The 23,615-nt window shown below is 34.9% G+C and overlaps 2 protein-coding genes across 3 annotated transcripts in view; one reads left to right on the plus strand and one right to left on the minus strand.

Moving 5' to 3' along the window:
- The first annotated feature begins 849 nt into the window (after positions 1-849).
- LOC124537029 (protein spaetzle 4) lies at positions 850-11,701 on the plus strand. 2 transcript variants are annotated; one of them, XM_047113738.1, is made up of 5 exons: positions 850-1,004; positions 8,180-8,359; positions 8,549-9,330; positions 10,454-10,615; positions 11,088-11,701. In XM_047113738.1, exons 1-5 carry the CDS (start codon positions 975-977, stop codon positions 11,341-11,343), a joined length of 1,410 nt encoding a protein of 469 aa, XP_046969694.1. In that variant the 5' UTR covers positions 850-974; the 3' UTR covers positions 11,344-11,701. The 2 variants fall into 2 exon arrangements, with proteins under 2 accessions (XP_046969694.1, XP_046969695.1); XM_047113739.1 differs by having other exon boundaries at positions 852-1,004; positions 8,177-8,359.
- A 1,300-nt stretch (positions 11,702-13,001) lies between these two features.
- Positions 13,002-23,615, minus strand: part of LOC124536819 (disks large homolog 5) — a 30,349-nt gene continuing 19,735 nt past the window's right edge. The window contains exons 20-28 of the mRNA XM_047113438.1: positions 22,141-22,214; positions 21,406-21,469; positions 19,179-21,112; positions 18,607-18,881; positions 17,971-18,191; positions 17,746-17,879; positions 17,128-17,347; positions 16,966-17,051; positions 13,002-16,884 (exon numbers count right to left, since the gene is read on the minus strand). Coding sequence (XP_046969394.1) covers positions 16,087-16,884; positions 16,966-17,051; positions 17,128-17,347; positions 17,746-17,879; positions 17,971-18,191; positions 18,607-18,881; positions 19,179-21,112; positions 21,406-21,469; positions 22,141-22,214 — 3,806 coding nt within the window. The 3' untranslated portion in view covers positions 13,002-16,086. The remainder of the gene's footprint in view (positions 16,885-16,965; positions 17,052-17,127; positions 17,348-17,745; positions 17,880-17,970; positions 18,192-18,606; positions 18,882-19,178; positions 21,113-21,405; positions 21,470-22,140; positions 22,215-23,615) is intronic.

Below are 23,615 nucleotides of genomic sequence, written 5' to 3' on the forward strand. Positions count from 1 at the left end.
TCCCCCTCGTCCAGTTCTAATCACCGAGGGTTAGAGAGAGATAGCCGATACGTATAGACGACGGCTGGCAAATGATTACTCGACTGACCTACTCAATCGCACACACTCTTTCTCGACGGCAAGCGGGACCTAATTTTTCTGTTGTGTGAATTTGTAATGTAAGTAAAGATGCGGTTGCGACTCAGTAGCGTGTGACAACAGATATCGAAGATTAATAACCGGAGCGAATTCTTTTACGCAACTCTTGAAATAAGTCATTATTATTTTTTGACATTCATAGATCAATAATTGGTTTTGTGGAAGCTCACTGATTTCCCTTTTAGTCGATCGAATTATTATGACAAATAAATAGAGTATTAAAACCATTTTGAAATATTGCAACAGTAATTTTCTTAAGCTTTACAGTATTATGCAACAAATGCTAAAAAAACATTTGGCATTTTCAAGTTAACAATATTTAACTCGAATATATTTTAGTAAAGAATTATTTAAGAGATGATAGGACAAACAAACTAGTAAACAATAGATTAAATATAAAACTTTGCAGAAAAAATAAGCTTCTCTAAGTTAAAAAATAGGTTAAGCATAAAGTTAGCATAAGTCTTCTCACAGCTGCGACACACGCATCATTCAAAAATTGAAGTAAAAACACTCGTACGCATTGAGTACCGTTAATAAAGACATAATTCACGCAATCAAATTCAAAAACTGCCATCCATCCGTCAACCTGATTCCAATTAAACTCGAGTCTGACATAAACCGCGTTTGCGGAACACCATTTAGCCGAGCGACAAGTGTCCCAGCAACTTTTCCTTTACCATCGGATGTCGATTCAAAAAGTCGACTGCATCTCTGCAGTCCTTGGGTACGGCATTGCATGCGCCCGCCGGCCGCAGTTGGTGATCAGCCGTGGTGGCGCGTGGTCGCCACAATGTGTTTGCCGAACGCGTGCGCAGTGAAAGTTCGTTAGAGAAATGCGTCTCGCGATCGCCTTTCTGTTTGTGGTGAGTGCTAATTACGTTGAAAGTGCTAATAGGCTCTTCTGTAGACGCCGACAATTCGTAAGGATCGTGCGAATTTGAGTTTGTATCAACATCGGAGGTTTTATATTTTAATTAAATACAATTATAATTTAGGTTAAAATTATAATTCTTAAATTTCTAATTACAAATTGTATAGAAACTTACAATGTAGTGCGGTTTATGAATAATTAACTTTAATGTTCAAATTTAAATTTTATAAAGAATTAATGCGTTATTATAATATTAACATACGAGGCTGGTAATCATAGTTTAATTCAAACGTGCATTCTTGCACTTATCTCAGAAATTAATCTTTGATATTGATAAAATATTTTCAAAAGTAATGACTTTTAATAATGCTTTTGATAAAAAATAAATGATAGAAAAAAGATTAACCGAAAACCATTTATTAATACTTTTCCAATAAGACCACTCTGTCTTTAAAAACGCTAGACAGAGCTAGAAACCAAGCTGAGAAAATCAACAATTGGACATCAATTTAAGCGTAAAAGCTTAAGTGGACATTAGTTTACAAAGTTAACTGAACACCCCACGATAGATCTTTAGCCTGTCTACGAAAGCAGGGCGAGAGGCAGTCTACACGAACGTGGGAAGCGGGCCAAGTACCTCGCACCCATTTTTTACCCAACGTACACCTAACGAAGCTAATTTCATTGCCAGATAAGAAACAACACTATAGTTAGCCAGTCATGGACTATATTCGGTTGCAATAATAAATGTAGAACAGTAATCATTCCATTGTACTTACAATGTATCGGTGAAATTGTATTTGAAGTAAACAATTTATTTACTGTAAAGTGAAGAAATTTACCTGGAATAAGAAAATTAAACTGGTCTAGTGCAAGTTGAACTCGCAGACTAGTGGTTCTGTAACTAGTATTATTATGTTTTATAGCTGTTATAATGTTGTTAAAAAAGACGTCTTCGTTAAAAATATTCCAAAAAATAAATGACGCTTACCTTACAACAGTATGACGGACAAACGATTAGTATTATGGTATGGCAAGGAACCCAAAAAAATGTAGCCAATTAGTAATGTTGAGTGAAATTTATTTTCCACATAAAATAAAACAACATTATTTATAATGTAACATCTATCACTGTTAATACGCTGCAAGAAACAGAGAGAATAGAATTCTCGTAATAATATACTTAACATAACTTATAGCACGATACTACTTGTTTATATGATACAAATAAATATAGAAAAATATATCTAGTGACGTCTGAAAATGTTAAGTTATTTTTAATTCATGGCAAAAAATTTAAACTCAAAAACTCAAAATATCTTTTAAAATTCATTTCTTTTTCACAAATTTAAATTACACTTAAATCAAGTCGAAAATGATTAAATTTTTTTGTTGTTCGTTCATGTTTCTTTTATCTTTTGGAGTTTTATCTTACTATATACTTTTATCTTTCTTTTATCTCTTAGGCAATAATACTAAAATATAAGTTTACCCAAATGTGCCAAAATGCATTCTTCTGAGTTCTACTAAAGTTCGATCTACAAAAGTTATCTTAGTTTCATTTCATCGATACAAGGATATCTATGGGCGAAGATTTAATCACTTACGAACATATTGCTCATTTAATAGTCTACCTTTCTAAATGAAATAACAGAAAAACGTACCTACAGCAAAATTAAACAAAAAGGGACAAGTCGATTTTATGACTATACCTACTAAAAATGGTTATTAATTGTTGTTGGTCTTTGACACGTCTTAAGGCTGAAATATATAAAACCTTGAAATGTCTTGTTATAATGGAACAGTTGAAATAATGCAAATCAATAGTGAGTTTGGAGAAAGCCGATTTCACCGGTTTGCATCGTGAGTGAAAGATTGCGTAGTCAGATACGAAAATGCTCAAGATTAAATTTGTAAATTGAATAAAAATATATGAGTAGTTTCAGTCATTGAAATATTATAAACAGTAAAAACTTAAAAAGTAAAATGAAACATCAGTTTTCAAAGGAATTATGCAAACGAGGCTTTAATACGAGACTAAGCGGTAGCTGGAAGTAGTTTGCTCCAGAAATTGAATTTTTCTATGATATAGGTAGATAGTATGACGACTGGTGTGAAATGGGTCACCACTGCCTAAATTGATACTGTAAGAAATATTAAACATTCCTTACAATGCCATATCGCCACCAACCTTAGGAATTAAGATGTTATGTATCTTGTGCCTTTACTTACACTGATTCAGCCACCCTTCAAACCGGAACACAATATTAAGTTATACTGTTTGGTGGTAGAATAGCTGATGAGTACCTAGAGAACCTACTCAGACGGGTTTGACAAAGCTCTACCACCAATAATCTAGAAAAAAAAACAGTATTCAACCGACTTCCAAAAGGAGGAGGTTATCAATTCGTCTGTTTTTTTTTTTTTTTTTTTTTTTTTTTTTTTTTTTATGTTTTTTACCTCATAACTTTTTACTGGGCGGACCGATTTTGATAATTTTTTTTTTGTTTGAAAGGTAGTGCTTCCCGTGGGGTCCCATTTTTTTTATTTTTTTTTCCGATGATGGCATCCATGTGAAAACGACATAAGGCTTATATTTGCATTGCGTGTATGCGCGACAAATAGGTGAATAACTGAAAATCACGTTAACCAATTTTGATAATTCTTTTTTTATTATAAAATATATACTTCAAGGGTAATTTAGTGAAAGTTTGGTAAGGTTCTGAGCACAGGATCCATGACAAAGTAACGGAACGGAAGGGAACGGAACAATTCTGAGGAGCACGTTAGCGATACTCGGTCGAATCTTTTATTTATAGGTTATTTGGATATTTGAGTCACCTTCCGTAATGTGGTTATGTTTATGTAATTATCATAGTCGAATATTATAATCAACTAGCTACCCACCCCGGCTTCGCACGGGTGCAATACTGATACTAAATATACTACAGAATTTGTTTATATACGACATCACATCGCAAACTTCTAAAATGATCAGTGTTTCTTTACTATATTGTTCATGTATTATACACACAAACCTTCCCCTAGAATCACACTATCTTTTAAAAAAAACCGCATCAAAATCCGTTGCGTAGATTTAAAGATATAGGGACAGAGAAAGCGACTTTGTTTTATACTATGTAGTGATGGAACTCCTATACGGCTCGCAGTCAGGGTGCGATATGGGGCAGAATTTCTTACTATCTTTAATCAAATTTTGTGTATGTGATGTGATGTCATATGATGACGAAATATAGTTGGTCTTTTTCAAAGTTTTTTTGCTGAGTTCGATTACAGCTCTTTCGAGGGATCCTTGTAGTTTACCCCGCGTGACGTATTAAATCCGCATTTTCGAAAGTCTATTTTTGCTTTATTCGCAAGTTTCCTTTGAAATTGTCCTCGAAGTAGTTTCTGACTCATATAAACGGAACGCTAAATCTATCCATATTAAAAAAAATTAGTTTGTCAACATCAGCTTCACTTAAAATCAAAAAATAAATAAAATTTTAACAAAAAGAAAAACCGACTTCAAACAAAACACTATTTTAAAACAAATGAATATGCACGAAAAAGTAAAAAAAATAATTGCGTATTCAACATATTTTTTAGAGTCTTCCTAAGTTAAATGAAATGAAAAATATTAGACTACTTAAAAGTCGATTAACGATTATATCATGTAGTTATAATTATTGTTATATTTGGAGTCGGTGTCAGCCAATAAAACCCTACAGTATATCTATCAAAAAACAATACGAGAATAATTTAACAAATATGTTTTTTACAAATTACCTTTTACACAATAATATACTGGATCAATCAAGGGGCTCGTATCGCTTCTTTCTTTTGATTGTTGGGGCAAGGGCACCGTGGCTGACACCGGCTCCAAATATACCAATAACTATAACTACATGATATAATCGTTAATCGACTTTTAAGTAGTCTAATATTTTTCATTTCATTTAACTTAGGAAGACTCTAAAAAATATGTTGAATACGCAATTATTTTTTTTACTTTTTCGTGCATATTCATTTGTTTTAAAATAGTGTTTTGTTTGAAGTCGGTTTTTCTTTTTGTTAAAATTTTATTATTGTTTACTTACATTATTTTAAAACATTTATTATGTTTTCATAAAATTCTGACTTATTTCGATTATTCTGAATTATTAACTTTAGGACGATGATAATTTATATTATTTATACGAAATGATTTTTATTGTATTCCATCTCTAAACCAAACATTTTTTTTAGATCCAAAATATTTCATTGTAATCATGAGTCAACAAAATGAAGATTACATCTAAAACAAACGTGTTAACAAAACGAAATGTGACGATCAAAATGAAATAGGAAACAACGGCTATGAAACAGTAGCTTGACGTCACCAACTGCTCCCAAATACCATTGGTCACTTTCACTTACATGCCTGTCCATCTATCTGTCCGAACTAATGATACTGTAACCTCGAGCTCTTTTGTTACTTATATAATGGACATGTTACGATACAAAATAGAGTCGTTAGAAACATATCTGAAGAATGACAATAAATCTATTGTTAAATATTTGTGCCTAAACAATTTGGAAAGTGAAAATGTTTCTTAAAAAATAAACTTACAATTGTTTAATGAACTTCTGTTTAATCAATATAGTAAAAATGCATCGAAAGCATAATTAAGGATATATTGTTTTTTCACCAGCGCTAAAACTTTGTCCAAAACTTCAGCTCGAAACTAGGAAATCATTTAAAATGTCTTTACAACACAACCACACGTACTGAGAGTGCAGTTGAATGAAATTTTAGTTCTGATAAAATGATAACCGACCACAGAGTATTACAATTAAAAGCAGACAATAATCTTCCATAACATACAGATTTACTCATAAATTAAGACTTAATTGTATACATTTTGTAGATAAGTATATCTTAATAATGTGGCTCTGATTTTTGAACTAGTTAAATTTCGATAGGAGTTAGTTCCCATACAAACGCAAAGTTTGATAAATAGATCAGCTGTGTTTAGAACTAAAGATAAATAGGCAGAATACTTAAAACAACAGGGCTATAAACACATGGAGTCTGTAAATAAAAAGTCAATAAAACATGTTTGTACTGTTTATTGTACAAGATATACGAAAATAAAAATTGTATATTAATTCTAACGGTTTCGCGAGCACCCACATACGCGCACGTACAGTGCTCGATATCACGTCATCAGACATCTTCATGCCCCGAATTGTACGCGCCCAAAAACGTCCCGTGATGGCCGGCATTTCGCTCGAACCTTTGCTTTGCTTAGAGAATATAATGAAACCCCTGCTTGGTAGTAGGAGAATGTAAAGTATTGATGGCAAATACATTTTGTAAAATGTATTTGCCAACTCAATCTTGTTAGAAATATATCCAAAAGCAGTCATAATCTGTAGAATCGTCTATTTAATTTATAATTGCTTAGTTTCATCTATTTGACAGTATAGTTGGAAGGTTTGACAGAAGGCTAGGTATGAGTCGAGTCTGTAGTACATATCCTAGTAGTGAGAAATATGTATATATTGTAGTAAGACATAAAAAGACTATCTAATTGTGATCACGATACACATCAAACCATATTTCTATTAGATTGACAATAATTTTAAAAAAATATATGAGTTTTAACATGTCTTATTGTATTTATAAAATAAAATAATTAATTAAATTGCGATCTCTGTTATAAGTTGTGTTATTAAGATAAAGGATGGAAAGATATTTTTTTAAAGAAAAGCCTTTTTCACTTCACATAGATTTCTAATCTTGCTTAATCAAATTTAATGAGTTAATTACTCAATGTATTAGATTTAAAATGCAAATTATGAGTACCAAATTTATAACGACATAGCTGGGACTTAATATGCAAAAATATTTGATGACAGACGGGATATTTGTCCGTCCAATAAAAAAATAGGTTATGAGAAAAAAGGTTTCATTATCCATTCCTCTAAGAACATTTCATGTTTTAATATTCTCCTTTCAAATAAAGTGGTTATTCATATATATAAAAACAAAGTGGCTATACCTCCTTATATTTATATTTTATATAATAACTAAAAAAAATGCAATTGACTATAAATCTATAGCGTAAATCGCAACTACTAAAGTAAGATAGGTCAAGCTTAATCGATGCATCGATAATTTCCTTAATGAATCTAATGTAATCTGATTGTAGACGTAGTTTACAGATACGGGTTCGAATAACATATTTCATTATAAACACTACCACCATTTATATTGTAAGGCATATTTAATGGCTAAGACAATAATATTATGGTCATAGATAAACACTATTTAAGTGATGAATTTGGTCACAAGAAGCAAAGAATACGCAATACTTATTTTCATTGCGGTACAATTATTTTGAAATCCTTGTTAGTTACACGCGCGATTACACATCGATCCAAAAAGGATCGTACCTTACAAAGAGAGTAGGATCGTAACGTTCCCCAACCTTACAAAGAGAGTAGAAAGTACCACCTAAAAGTGAAACCTAAGTCTTAATTGTATCTTCAATTAGAGTGTCTGTGGGCGTTTACTTTCGTTCGACTGGACTGCAGACAGGTGAACATGTTTCGAGAGCGATGACCCCGATTCGGGTCTAATGAATCCAAACATTTACATTACGGTTCATTTATCAAGACGCTCACTGTGTCAATTTTTTGTAATGCACTTTTATCCATTTGATTGATGTAATTGCGGAATTGGGGAATATAATCAAGATGTTTGTATTGATAGATGGTAACACTTGACAGGTTTATTTTATGACTATTTAATTTTAGTGATATAATATGTGTCTTACTTATTCGACATAAATCTTACTATTAGAAGAATAAATCGTTTCATATAAAGTGACACAAATTTTTTTTTAGAAATAACAGTAACTAAATTTTTAATGATTGAGATGCAAAAAATTTAATTTGTTTTAATTCACAAGCTACATTAACTTTTTCTACATTGAATCTTGATATGAAGCTGTGTGACTGCAGCAAATTGATTATTTATTTATTAGTAACTCTATAAGTTTATCGCTATTCAACTATGGCATAGTAACTGTAATTATTACAGTACTTTACGAGATAAGCTTGCGCATTTAAGGTTTAAGGCGGAAACATAAAATGACACCATCTCTTGTTCGCAAGTAGGTGACATGGACAGCAGCTCATGGCTACGACTATGCCTCGGCGTGTGCGCGGCCCTACCGCTCCAAACGCGCCAAACCTGTACCCGACGTGCCGTGTGATCTGAGCAAGCAAAGCTACTGCACCACACCCGGCAATAGCTACCCTTGGCATGCGATACGACGATTCATCAGGGAGAATCAGGTATGATAATTGTTTCTTAAAACTATACATCTCAATGTTATATATAAATTGCGTCTCTGGTTATTTACTTTGTTTTTTATCTTAATGTCCCAATAAAATTGAATCGTGGTTCGTGACCATGCTATACATTGTTTTTTAATGCCATTTTATGATATATTTAATTTTAATAACCTCTTTTAATGACTTCAGGGTCTAATGAGAAGAATGTACGGGGAGGAACGTCACATCGCTGTACTTAAAGCTGAATTAGAAAATTTCATTGACGATGACGACGATGACAGAGGCAGCGATTTTTCGGAAGACCTTATAAAAACAAAAATGTTGTATACAAAGAAAACCCAAGGACGTGCCATGAAAGACAAACCACATTTTAGACCAATTCAATCAAATGAAAAACAAAAGAAAGTTGATAACGATACCTTAAAAGTGAAGCCTTTAGATACTTTGAATAGTACCAGTAAAAACAAAGACAACCAAAATGAAACAAATAATGAAGCATCAAACGACGACAAGGGTATGTCGTACAAAACTAAGCTCGAAAGTATAGCGAATATTGAAATCAATAATTTAGATCCAGACGTAATTACTCTAGAAGCAGTCATAAAACAAAGTATTGAGGCAAACAGTATATACACAAACTTCTCTGGTACGTCAAAGAGTGAAATACTGTCTTCCGATATTAAAAATAGTACAGAAAGGAATACAATTGCAACAACAACAGAAATGATAGTGAATACTACAGAAAGTAATGATGAACAATACGATGACATAACAACAGAAACGGGTAAGGATGGTTGGAAGAGTAATGCTGATGCATCGACTTTACCTCCAACGTTACTATTTTCTGAACATGAAAAAGTTAAAGTCGATCGTATTGATACGAAAGAAAATGAGAAAAAAGAAGAGTTTCATCCAAAACCAGTCGTACATCAGGAAACAATGCGACCATCTGTCATTAAGCTACGAGGAGCGTAAGTTTCCATTTATTTTTTCTATAATGTTCTTGCATGGGTGCATATGACTTTTTATTCAAATTATGTCTAAAAATCGGATAATAAGATTAAATAATTTACTATAAATATTTTACTCAGTATAAATACCTATTTTGTTTAAAAAACTTTTTGGTAAAATATTCCAAACAACTACGTCAAAACATTATAATATATTATGTATAATAAAAAAAAATGTCGTCCATTTACAACTCGTTTAAAGAGTTAAAGCGTTAGATCATAAACATATTCATATAATACAAAGATCCGCTGTATGTTGAACATGGTAATTTCCTTGATGAAGTCATGGTCTAAAACGTTATTATAATAACAGGTTTCCACTTTTGCGACAGCTTACTTTCACCCAGGCCAAAGTATATGTTTATTTAGTATCACTGCCGTCATAAACTTAATGTTTTAATACTTTTCCTTAAATTTAATAATTTTCACTTGATTGGAAATCGTTGTGAACAGTTATCTTGCATTAATGCATCGTGAAGTTATATTGCCGTCCTTTGATTACGTTTTATGTAGCTTTGCAATCAAAAGAACATAGGAAAATATGAATTAATAAGTATGTACTGTAAAATCGATTTATTCTTATTTTAGGTTAGCCATAACAGCCACAAGAGAAATTAAAGTAACTATTTTCGGGATCCATCAGAAATTTAACAGTATTTAATATAATGTTGTTAGATTTTCAAGAATTCTAAATGGTGACTTACAGTTTGCAAATTAATTGTGATCATATTTTGCACATACACTCGTTGTGTACTATTATAGTAGTTAATCTTTACTTCTATACTAATACTCAATATTATAAATGTGAAAGAAACTCTGTCTATCGCTTTTTCACGACTAAGCGAATGAACAGAATTTTGTATGAAGCAAATTTGAACTCCAAGACAGGACATAGGGTACCTTTTTTGACTAATACATGACAAAAAACCCCGTAAAATGCGTACGAAGCCGACCGAAACAACTAGTTACTTATAATTTTATTATTGGATCAAATAATCGGTCTTGCACAACAATTTTAGTATGTTTGTAAATTATAACTTTTGATTGGAGCATGATTTACAAAGTATTGATTTATTCACTACAGAAATGCATGCGAAACCAAGGAAGAGATGGCAGCACCTTTCTGGGCGAACAGCACGCGTGGGGAGATGCTGGCTCTCCTCAACATGTATCCCTTCGAGCAGTACATACACCTGGAGACGTGCGTGCACAAGCACAAACAAATGTACTGCAGAGAAGGGTGCAGGTAAGACAAATATTATTAAAATTATTTTTATAATATTACAACAACAACAGCCTGTAAATTCCCACTGCTGGGCTAAAGGCCTCCTCTCCTTTAGAGAATGCGGTTTGGTGGAATACACATGTGGCAGAATTTCTATGAAATTTGACACATGCAGGTTTCCTCACGATGTTTTCCTTCACCGCTGAGCACGAGATGAATTATAAAGACAAATTAAGCACATGAATCAGCGGTGCTTGTCTGGGTTTGAACCTGCAATCATCGGTTAGGATGCACGCGTTTTAACAACTGGGCCATCTCTGCCTATAATATTACAATTTATGTTAAAAAAAAACCTTATAAGAAGTACTAAATTTTCCTAAACACGCCGAACATGTCTCGTGAGTCAAACCGGTTTTCAAATTTACTATAAATTGAAATAATTGATCAGATTTAATATAAAAAGTTAAAAAAACCCGCACTTTTAATTTTCCAGATGTGAACAGCAGTTTCGTCTCCATCGCTTGCTGGCTTACGACCCGCGTAACGAATGTCGCGGCATCTTTGCGGACTGGTTCAAATTCCCAGCGTGTTGTGTGTGCAAGTGCTACGACGTGCCTCTTGAGTTCCGCGCTCGGTCACCCAGGATCCTGCACCCTCAGTACGACGAAGAAGTTAAAAGACTGATCTATGAGGACGTGGCGAGAGACTGGTACACCATGTCCTATGAGGACCCCGATGAATTATATTGAATTATGAATCTAAAAGTTTAGGACCTTTTATGTTGAGGTATGATTATGACTTCGTTTAAAAGTGGGGGGTAGGTATCCTCGCTGCATACTCAAGTGTTCAGTTAGTTTTACAAATATATGCACAATCATTTTTAACGTCAGCTTTCGACAGTAAAAAATAAAACATTTTTATTTAGACATGGATACAGCTTTTGTGTTTACGTTCTTAATTATAAACGTTTGTAAAATAAGTTTAGGTAGTATTTATCTACGGACATATTCACCCGTAAACCCCACCATAATGATATATTTAATATAGATTTTCATTAATCATTTATTTATTGAACAGAAGTACATGTTATTCAGTATAGTTTTAAGAGATTTATTATGTGAGATGAGCTAGCATTTTAGATTAAAAATATATGTATAATTTGAAAATCACACGCTCAATCTTAAATCTTTTGAGTAGCCCATTGTGCTGAATTGTACATATCACTGGTAATTCATATTCATTTTAATTGAATTTTTCATAACTGTTTCTGTATTCTAAGAACTTGATGTCAAGTTTCCTTTCGCTATATCAACAATAGTAGATTTAAATTTTAGGGGTATAAATATATTATTGTTTATTTCGATAAATTATTTTACTGTTAAGTTGTATACATACTTAAATATTTCGTAACTAATCATTATATTTAAGGCTAGTGAAATTTGTAAATTATATGTAAAAATATAAATAATCGTTAATTATGTGGAGAAATTCTATTAAAATCCGTTCGTTTAATACGTTGTTTTTTTTTATTCAATTTAATAAGCAAATTTAGATATATTATTTTAATTTATTTATTGAATATACATTTTTTTTATATTTACGACGATGTAATAAAAACCCCACTGGATTTATCCGTACATCGGTATTGGTTGTGAACACTTAGACTTAAAATTAAACAATAATTAATAAAAGAAACAAAAGTACATAACAATATAACAATTATATGTATTTATAGCCTGAAAACATTTTCTGACGGTCGTGATTTTTCTTGTGACTTTTCACTTTTAGTGTCACACTATGAGTTCTCTCTAGGGTCGTAAAAAAGTGTTCATCATCTTAAAATCCATTTTCGTGTGTGATCGAGAATGATATATTGCGTCGCAATGATTTGATGCTTAGATTCAAAAGTTACAAAGATTTTAAAAATTGATAAAGTAATGAATTTGAAAACTGACGAAGGTTTTCTTACTCTGACTTTACATGCGAAACTGATTGCCCGATCACAATGAAAATTCAGTTATAACCATGTGTATTTTCATGGAGATGATTTTTAAACTATTCGGTTTTTATTCGCCACTAGATGGCGCTACAGAACACATACATAAGTGATATACATAAGCAGGACTCGTCCCGACGTTTTTCTATAAAATATAAATCATCATTACATAGTTTAAAACAAAGTCGCTTACCGCCCTGTTCCTATGTATGCCTTAGACCTTTCAAATTACGCAAGAAATTTTGATGCGGTTTTTGTAGTAGATAGAGTGATTCGAGAGGAAGGTTTTTGTGTATAATATATGGACAATATAGTAAAGAAACAAGAAAAAATCTGTAGTATACTTAGTATCAGCATTGCACCCGTGTGAAGTTGAGGCGGGTCGCTAGTGAATAAATAAAAGAAACATAGTTCATTCCGTATATTTATTTATTGCTTCATTCTAAATCGTAAACAATTCGTTGAATCTTTATAAACGTAATAATTGTATAAGGAAAATACCGTCGTAGTTGATATGCACAAATACGAACAAAACGAATTTACATAAAAATAGAAAAAAAAGAAAACAAACTTAAACAGATAAATATATCGAAAATAAGACATAAAAACTGCCGCGTTCATTTATACTCACAATACTGTTTATTGTCAATTTTTAAATACATTTTCAACTACTAATTGTATATAATTATTTAGTTTTATAATTTACATCGAATCGAACAATATAAGCAACTTTCTTAACGGTAATATCAGATCAAATTAAAGTACACTTAAAACTAGGAGTGGTTAAAAAATATAGGTTTAACTGTATGAATTTTTTTTTGTGCAACTTCGAACGATTTCTATTTATATTTTTCTTATATGGTAACTATTTTTATAATGACAAGAAATGATAAAAATTCTCTGTAAGTTTACTTAATAATTATAAACATCACCAAAAAATATACAGATAACTAAATCTTTGAATATTTATCTCAATAAAGTAGCACCATATTGTTTTAATAATAAAATATATTTTAGTAGGAATCGAAATTGAGGAACAGGTCAGTAAAGCTTGTGAGAATATTTCTTTTTTTTTGTTGCCATAAACATTTGTTTCACACGCCATAAATTCATTTGTCGTTTAATCAAGGTTGGCACCGACGAAGTGTCTATCAATTTATCAATCGAATCTATTCATAATTGTTAACATATCAACTTGTGACAGCGTTCTATCAAGTGTAATTAGCTTGAGTCATTCCAAACAGGTTTCGGTTATTTTTGGCAAAGTTATTTGTAAATGTTGCCATAATTAATATATCCATAAATTGTAAATAAATACAAAATACCGGTTTCGTCAATGCCAACCATAGAAAAACGTCCTTCAGTCGTTACTGTGATAACAATAAACGTTACAAAAATTATTACAGAGAATTTTTATCATCCTAAACATTTTGAACAACGGTTGTATTGTTTCCAAGTATCCAGTAAGCGTAAAGCTGTTATAACGGCGTAAGCAATAACGCTAACATAACATAAACTTGTATCAAATCTCTGTACAAAAAAAACTTAACTACTAAACTGTGCTGAAAATAATAAAAAAAAATTCAATATCCATAAAGCCTCATCACATGTGAATATCAATGAGATCGCTTACCAACTGCACTCTAGCACTGTTACAACTACACATAAACTTATAACTCTTTATATTAAAATAAATAGATAAATTTAAAACACTGGCTGATTATCTTCAGACCGTTCGATAATAAATCTTTTGATACTCTGTGGACATATACTTCATATACTTAAACAACTAAATCGATAATATATAGAAACTTTATAAGTAGGCTTCAGTTGTCAGATGTTTTAAAAACAATCGTAATGAAATTAACAGATTAAAAATAACATTTACAAATTTTATTTTACGGAATAAGCGCTATAAAATAATTTTCGCTAACATTTACAGTAGACACGGGTCAGAGAAGACGAAATAGAATCGATAAATTTGGTCCTTCTCATTATTCCAACCCTATTTATTCCGTTAACCAATTAATTCACTACTTATATTTACGAAATCTCTGGACGCCTACGAATAATTGTATATGCAATTTGTAACCTTAAAACTGACGTGTATAAGTTTTGTCGTTTCAAAACGATGACATTATAGCGTCATATAAATGGTGCTCTAAGTGTTGTGTAAAAAACGTCTTATAATGTGCATTCAATATAATAAATAATGTTAATCCAATAAATATGTATTACTTTATTATATAAACAATAAGTTCATTATACCGTGCAAAATATATTTTATATCAATCGAAATGATTTTGTAATTGTCGATTATACGTACATCACTATTAACGGTTTACATCTGCGAAATAGTTTTTATTTATCGAAAATTAAGTTAATCAATTATCGTCCAAAAATCGTTGTAATCCAAAAACATCTATCAAATAATCTACCATTTTCTAAATTTGCGAAACACGCAATACTATTTTGCCTTTTAGGTACACAATAATACTATAAATATCTATAAACATAACAAAACTATTTTCTATTGATCCCTAAGAAACTACTGTCAACGTTGTCTATACCTAAGCTACCTTGCAAAAAGAACCCTATGTAGAACGTGTTAGGGTATATTATAATAAATCGTCTACTAGTCTAATCTAAGACACTTTCAAATATATGAATATTTTATTGTTTGATATATTCCGTCTAAGTATGATGATGTTTAAGAGGACTAATGATATCTGTTGAGGCGTTCAAAACAAAAATCAACAGAAAATTCGACCTTGAAATGTCTATGTATGTATTAAAAAATCAAATTATAACGAGTACAACTTGATAAGGACATAGACTAGATAGACGAAGAGCTTATTTGCGAATAAAAAAAAAATAACTTCTCTATTGTTTTCACCATTTAAAGTTATAGTTCTGGATTAGGATAAGACTGTTTCACCGACCTAGAGCAATCGATATAAAATTGACAGTTACATTAATATTATTAATCTCAGCGGCACCTTTATATATAAAACATAATTTAAAATAAATCGATGATGTTACATGGTATGACGCTCGGGCATATATTTTTACTATTTCAGATAAGATGAGAAAAAATTTCTACTAATTGTCTTAACTATACAGTACACAGAGATATATTCTCCAAGTTAAAAGTTTGTTTGAAACTTCTAAATGATGTCCGTGCGACATAAAGCATTTCACTTTAGCACCTACATTGCTATTACAAAGTTTAGACCAATTCTGAACACTTACGTTGACTCAAAATACGATATACCAAGAACCGAGACTTTAATCCTAAAAATAAGCACCAAGATAAGGAAATATTAGATCGGGACCGCACCGAGGCATTAATACTTCGTGTAAAATGTTCGTACTAAAGTACAAAAGTATACAAAGACACGGTTTCCGGAATACTAACGCGATCTCGTAAAAACCTTGAAAAATCTTCTACAAGTCGGTAATCACAAAATTATAAAAAGTATACGCCGTGTATACATCAATAAGACTTCCAAAGGCCCTTAATGGCTTTGAGCTTGGGCGACCTCTTCGTCGCCTCCAACTCTTGTTTGAAACTGATGATGAACTTCTCGCGCAAGCTGAGTCGGGGAGAAGACGGTTTTAGAAGGAACTTTTTTAGGTCATTCGTAAAACTACTCGCCGTGTAATTCGGTTCGTCTTTTAACGATTCCTCGTTGCTCGATTCGAGAAACGACACCGACTTATTCGATTGAATCGAGTTCTTTCTTTCGCGCGGACGATTCGTTGGAGTCGATTTCGAGCGAGAACTGATAGTAGCTTTGCTAGATGGAAGACTATAACTCCTCGATACGAGGGAATACTCGTCCTCCATGGAGTCGAGGGTGTCCGTGGAACGGTTACATATTTTGCAGCAATACCGGCAGTGTTCCATGTCGCTGTGATACCTGCCATTGCACAGCACATAGTTTTCCTTCATGCGCACGTGTCGAGGCGGTTTCAGCCTGTTCTTGTCCTTATATCTATGCGAGTCCTTGTCAGTCTTCCTCGGCCGCTTCCGTTTACACTTGGGACAGTTATTACGAGCTATTTTTTTAAGTTCCTTTAGAAATTCGTAGTCGATTTCGAAATATTTGGCGTCCGGTTCGGAGTAATACTTCAGGTCGCTGTCAGTAGAATCTTTTTTGGCTTCCTTGGGTTTCTTCTTAGTCTTCTGTTTGGGAGTGTCCGGTTGGCCGGGATCCGAGTAGTACCTTACATCGACGTCTGAAGGGACAGATGGTTTGTCATACTTACAGTGGGCACAGAATGTAACAGACTTCGGTCTGGAGGAGGTGCAAGTGGAGGGGGTGTGGGAAGGGGGCGTGGGGGGCAGGGGTCAGGCCTGCGCGGAGGGCACCCACAGGGTCTTGTTCTGCTCTTCTTCCACTGCTTCTTTGATTTGTGTGCACATGTACGCTATATTAACGCCTGCTGGTATCTCAGCTACAAGCAAATAAAACATATAAATTACAAACTATACATTTCAAAGTATGAAAATCTCACTAAGCTCAATACTTACCAGATATATAATTTCTAAATTCATTCTCCACTTTCAAGCCATGCTCGTACTTTTCCTTAGCGGCCTTAGCAGACACTTTATCCGCGGGATACCTCGTATCCTTGACTTCCTTGATCTGCTTGAACGACTTGAACTTGATGAACAGTACTATAGGGTATATCTGGTGTTTATGAAGTTTCTCTATGACCGGCACGCTCACGTCGACTATACAGTGGATACCCTGTGGAGTGTTAAGGTGTGGATCAATACAAGATTATCAGTGAAATGAAAACTTAAAAAGAAATATTACTAAGTTTGATAAGAATATTTTATCTTGGAAGAATTAATAATAATATCATGATTATATCCTTAAGAACTTTGTCGAGATATTATAATGATGAAAATCAGGTACTGGGTTGAATAAGCATTTTGCCAAAGATCGCAGGATCATTCCGGGTAGCTTTGATGTGTGCATAATTCATTTCGTGTTCGGCGGTAAAGTCAATATTTTCCTCAATAGAGTATTCCTTTACTTTGTAGTGGAAATTACTGGTATTTTACTTACTAATTGAATTTTCAACTCAAGCTCTACAATCTCATATTAATGCTGTAATGACCATAACGAATATCTTCTCTCACCTTCTCCGCAAGATCTCTCAAGGCTCTCGGATCCGGTCTCGCCCGCGCGAACACATGCGGCCAGTCCGTGACCAGCTTGCCGGCCACGCACTCGCGCAGCGGGCCCAGCACCGCCACCGGCCGCCGGCTGCCATCTGTGGGGGCGCACGCGTGAGTCGGGTACAGTCGGGCGCAGTCGGGTACAGTCGGGCGCAGTCGGGCGCGGTCGGGCGCGGTCACACTCACAGTGCAGGCGCTCGACGCGCTGGTAGGAGAGCGGCGGCGCGTCGTCGGCCAGCGTGCCCGAGTCGCTCCAGCAGCCGAGCTCGGTGTTGGAGAAGGACGCCAGCTCCTTGCTGTCGCGGTGCTTCTTGCGGCGGAAGAACGAGCGCCGCGCCGTGCTCGACGCGCGCCGCGCCGCCTCGCTGTCCAGCGAGCCCGCCGAGCGCCGCAGGATCTCCTCCACCCTGCAACTCGCGAGCGTTACGGGACATATCCGGAACCTATTCCGAATCATTCTCGCTGTGTACTTCAAATATGTGGACCTACCGCGAAATAAATTATATACAACAACAGCCTGTAAATTCCCACTGCTGGGTTAAAGGCCTCCTTTCCCTTTGAGGAGAAGGTTTGGAACGTATTCCACCACGCTGTTCCAATGCGGGTTGGTGGAATGCACATGTGGCAGAATTTCTATGAAATTTGTCACACGCAGGTTTCCTCACGATTCCTCCTTCACCGCTGAGCACGAGATGAATTTTAAAGACAAATTATGCACATGAATCAGCGGTACTTGCCTGGGTTTGAACCCGCAGTCATAGGTTAAGATGCACGCGTTCTAACCACTGGGCCATCTCGACTAATTATATGCTTAAATCTTACTTAAATTTACTGGGTATGGTGCCCCAGTGCCGCTTCACCCCCTTGCAGTCCAGCTGCCAGGCGCGCCACAGGCCAGGCGCCCCGTTGAACAGCGTGTTGTCCACGAACAAAACTTCGTCCTTCCTGAACCACAGCGAATACTCGTCTATGGTGTCCATGCCAATGGACGTTATTTTTGCGCAGCGATCGAAACCCGCGCGGATGTAGAACGCGTCACCGGGCTTGTCTTTAATTTCATGGTACTGTTGAAGATCGTGACGAACCAGCACGCTCACCTGGGTTGGGGGAAAAATATATTAGTAAACTAACGAGAATATTTCCATATATAGAATAATTCAAAGCACCATTAGCGCAATGGTCTACGGACCGCCTAGCATCGCCTAAGAAGCAGGTTCGATTCTGATCCCTTGACCAATTTGTCTATCTATTTATCGTCCCACACCTAACATAAGTTTTAAGCTTATTCGGTAAGGAAAATAAGAATAATAGTGCCTTAGCCATTTTTAAGAACTTAACATTAATACTTGTTCAATAAAAGACAAAAAATTCAACAACTGAGGGGTGAGCCTTACCTTATCCGCCGGTTTTGCCAACTCCAAAGCAGCCTGTTCAGCGGTTGCTCGCCTTAAGTCTACATTATTGTACTCTAAGATTTGATCCCCCGTGCGTAAGCCCGCTATATAGGCCGGGGAATCGATTTGAACACTATGCACGAATATGCCCACTGCATTTCCGCCCACTAAACTTATGCCCAAATCTGAACAATTTCGCATCTCTATTAATAAAAACCTGGGTAGATCCTTCCCCTGTGATTGCCTCAAAGTGGCAACATCTGTGGAGGGTACGTCCATTCTTAGGGACTGTTGCGGACCGGGCGAGTTCCGAGGTGTGGGCGACCCTGACAATGAAACCTCCTCATCGTGCGAACTTTCTCCAGAAGACGAACTCCCTGGAACTTCCATCTCGTCCTTATACTTTTCAGGGCTAAATTGGACGAGCATTGTTATGGAATTTCCAATTTGTCTTAAAACACTAGCAGCCAAAGTATACGTTGCGGAGCGCATATTGATACCGCAGACTTCAAGTAGCTGGTCACCAACTTGCAAGCCAACTTGACTCGCCAAGGAATTCTCATTGACTGTAGATACGAAAACGCCCCCACTGCTCGGGGGACAGTATATCTGTATCCCCAGTGGCTGCTGGCTTTTGTCTATGTGCACCCTTCGAAGCTCACCGGGTAAAGGTTTATTCCAACCCAATCCACAGTACTCTGGCATAGAATTTCTCGTCCCTTTATGCGTGAGTTGCTTAGCACCTCGTCCAGGACTCAGGACTTCAACGTGAAAAGTCGGCATCGGTGAATTTCTCTCCGAACTTCTCTCTATCGATCCTGTGCTGAGTTTTCCTGCTGAATTTTTCGAGGTGACACTGGGATTTGAGGGTATTCGAAACCTCTGGTTTTCTTTTTTCCTCGGAAATGTCCCACCTTCATATGTATGGTGATATTCACGGTTGGCTCTAGGTACTGGTTGGAGATCTGACATATTGTGCGTGTGAGAAGTAAACGAGTGCATGTCGTAACTTGTCCCGATACTTTCTCCGGATTGGCTTTGAGGTATATTTGTTGGACTAGAAAGGTGATTATAGCGACTGGAGGTGTGCGGGTTCGAATTCGTAAATGGCCCTCTGTAATACTGGGACTGGAGTCGTGATTGTGAAGGCAGAGTCCCCGTCATTGGAAAATTCGCGTTGCTATTTAAACTGTCCGGCCCGAAGCTGTCGCTGTCGGACGGGTACTTATTCACTGTTTTCGGAGATGAGGCCTTTTTTGAAGAATAAAACTGGTCGAGAATATCCTTTCCCGTGTGATTTTTTATGGAATGGTCAAGTGAACTGGGTGATTTTCTCGTCACAAAGTCAAGGGAATTCGGGCCCTTATTGACCATAAAGTCTAAGGAGTGTGGACTTTTCGTCCGATTCCTCATTGCCGGTTGGTAGAACAAGGAATCCTCGGATGGGTTCTGAACTAAACTAAGCCTGTTCGGCGTCACGTCTTGTTCGTAATCGCTGATGGATATTTTTTCCTTTTCCAACGTGCGATTCTTTTCGAAGGTCATGCTACTGGGCGCAAAAGGGTTGTGAATGGCTAAAGGTGCAGGCTTTGGAAAGTGCTCGATCGCTGGACTCGATTCTATAGATTTGTACACTGAATGTCTCGCCGGTGTGGTGACTTGTGTTAGCGGCACGTGTCCCAAAGGGATCGGGTTCGAGTTTCGATTGGTATTCGATCGCTGCGGCTCCGGTGGTAGCTTGGTCGGTGGACTGAGCAGAATGGATAGCGGTGGCCTCTCTTTCCTGGAACGAGGTTGTACAATGGTCCCAGTGGCATTGTCCTCTAATATAAAATTAGCTCGAGCTTTCGGCCAAGTGCCTCCATTTTTCGCGTCATTTTGTGCTTCCTTATTTTTCCGACGCGATCGTTTTAGCACACTGCTAGTTTCTTTAACTGAAAAAAAAAAAAAAATGTAACACGTTACAAATTATAATATACTTACAACAAATGAAAATTATATCGAGATAAAATACTGCAGAATAACGTATGTGTGGGGTAGGGGAATATTACATTGCATTTCAAACTTTTGAGTGTAACTTCGCTAACTTAACCAGTGAGTTTGGCCATCCATATTAACCAATTCCCTTAAATTTTATAATGATAAATTACATGTTTATTGAATAATGAATTATTGCATGTCAGATGATAATACTTAAGTACTCAACGAGAACTTTCTGTTTCCTTACTTGTTTTTCCGTGATAACTGTCGATAACGGAATCCAATTCGGCGATAGCGTCCGACTCCGGCACCTGGAATTAGTAATATATTCATAATTTTAATAAAACACTATGACTTAGCAATTAAGTACTACACACTTAAAACACCTAATTGTGTATTAATTTATAACAGATTATTTAGATGTGAAATTTACCTCATTTAAAAGAGATTAACTTATTTATTTGAATTTAAATACTTGATAGTTATTACTTATACTAAATAATAAAAAATCTACCAGTCAAACAGATCTACCAAGTCGAAAAAAAATACAAGTAATCTGATAGGAACAACTGAAATCATTTTGAGTATAAATACGGAAATACCTTTTATGTTTTGGTAAGTTACAAAAACATAAAACCAAATAACAAAACCACTTGAACATTACAAACAAGTCTCACAAACCACAAATGAATACGAAATTACAAAGCGAAATATATTAAAGTAAATGACAATTTAAAGTTCCTACAAAATATGGGTTAAATTTCTAAACGATTATGCAAATATACAAAACACATAATATCATTGCTGATTTGAAAGAACAAGCGTCAGTAGAGTGACACAGTATACGTGCACAGTAAACACACTTAAAAGCATATTGATAAGATATCAGATGCAAGAATAAAACAAAAAAACTTTGAAGCAAGCCACTAACGCCATCTAGCGACACAATACAAACACGCAGACACACAGAGGGAGGCTTTACCTTGCTCTGCTTGTCCTTACACTTGCTGACTCCGGTGACAGCTTCGATCTTCCCGCGGATCACGTCCCAGGCGCCTGCAAAACGCGATGCAATGATCGTACTCGCTATCGGTAAAGTTAGAGACACACTTAGTTAAAACTATAAAACAAAATTAAGCTGGTGTTTATGTAATTATTTATGACGATAGTAATAATTTACTATGGAACATTTTTTTTTTAAAAAGAATGAACTGTACAAATTTTGGTTTTTAGCTAAAAAAAATTTAGCTCTTTTTTATTTATTTTATCATGAATTACTTTAATATAAATACTCATTTGTACATTCAGTAAAAATAAGTCATTTTATGTTTATTAGTATTTAAGTTTTAAATTTTTCTATTCTTTATACAATTAACATTTATACTGACACTTTTTAATTATTTACTACAATTCAAACGATGGTATTTACTTAATAGATGAAGTATTTCTTAAAAAAAAACATTTGATTAATCCTATAAAAAATAAGTGTAACTAACATAACTTTTGCCGCCATACAACAGTACTTAGTATTTTTGTTCAGGTTTAAAGATTGAGTAACTGTATTTACAGACCCAAAGGTCATAACATCTTCCCCGTGTTGGCGGTACAGACGTAAAACGAATTTTTAATACATATTTCACAGAGAACCAATGTCTATGGGCGTAGGAGATCTATTAACAACAAATGACTTATTTGTTCACCTACCTAACAATAAAGAAAAATTCAAATCGTATTTCTTAGTATAAATGTAGGGCCCGGTGTACCACAAACGTTCAATACATCGATGGCTTGGCTTATCACTCGATAGCTGATAACGATATCGCTCAAGAGTTGTGCCCAAATAATGTACTTTGTTTTGTTTAAAGACACACTTTGAACATGTGACGCTTTTTACATTACAATATACAACTGGCAATATATATGTGTATGTATATATATTTTATACAATATTGTTCTAGACTTCTTGAGAATTTATAAATGTTGATATATCAATGGACTGAAGTTAATCAATTTTAAGCAAAAAATTAAAATAGCAGGGTCAAACAAATGTACGTATACTTTATATGTGTATGGTGCAACGTTTCTAAGTGAAACGTTTTTGATGTAGAGTTTTAACTAGCGCACTTGTACTGAATTGCATGGGCCTTGCATTTATATATAGTATGACACAAATTAGATGTAGCATCGGAAAATGCAATGGAATGAAAATAAAACCGATTAGTGCCGATTTACACAACCAATAGAAATAGCTCACTATCGCGCCATTCGACGCTATTCGTCACTATAGATTCTCGCGTCAGAGAAAGCAGTGCATGTAAATCGACGCGTCAAATTGACGAATATATTAGGTCATATGATATTACAAGTTATTACGTTTGTGCAAAGATCATATTCGTGTGAGAAAATAAATATTGATAATTTGGGATAGCGTACTCAATTCGTATGTGATCGGTTTTA

This window comes from Vanessa cardui, chromosome 17 (genome assembly GCF_905220365.1).
Source record: "Vanessa cardui chromosome 17, ilVanCard2.1, whole genome shotgun sequence".
Classification (NCBI taxonomy): domain Eukaryota; kingdom Metazoa; phylum Arthropoda; class Insecta; order Lepidoptera; family Nymphalidae; genus Vanessa; species Vanessa cardui.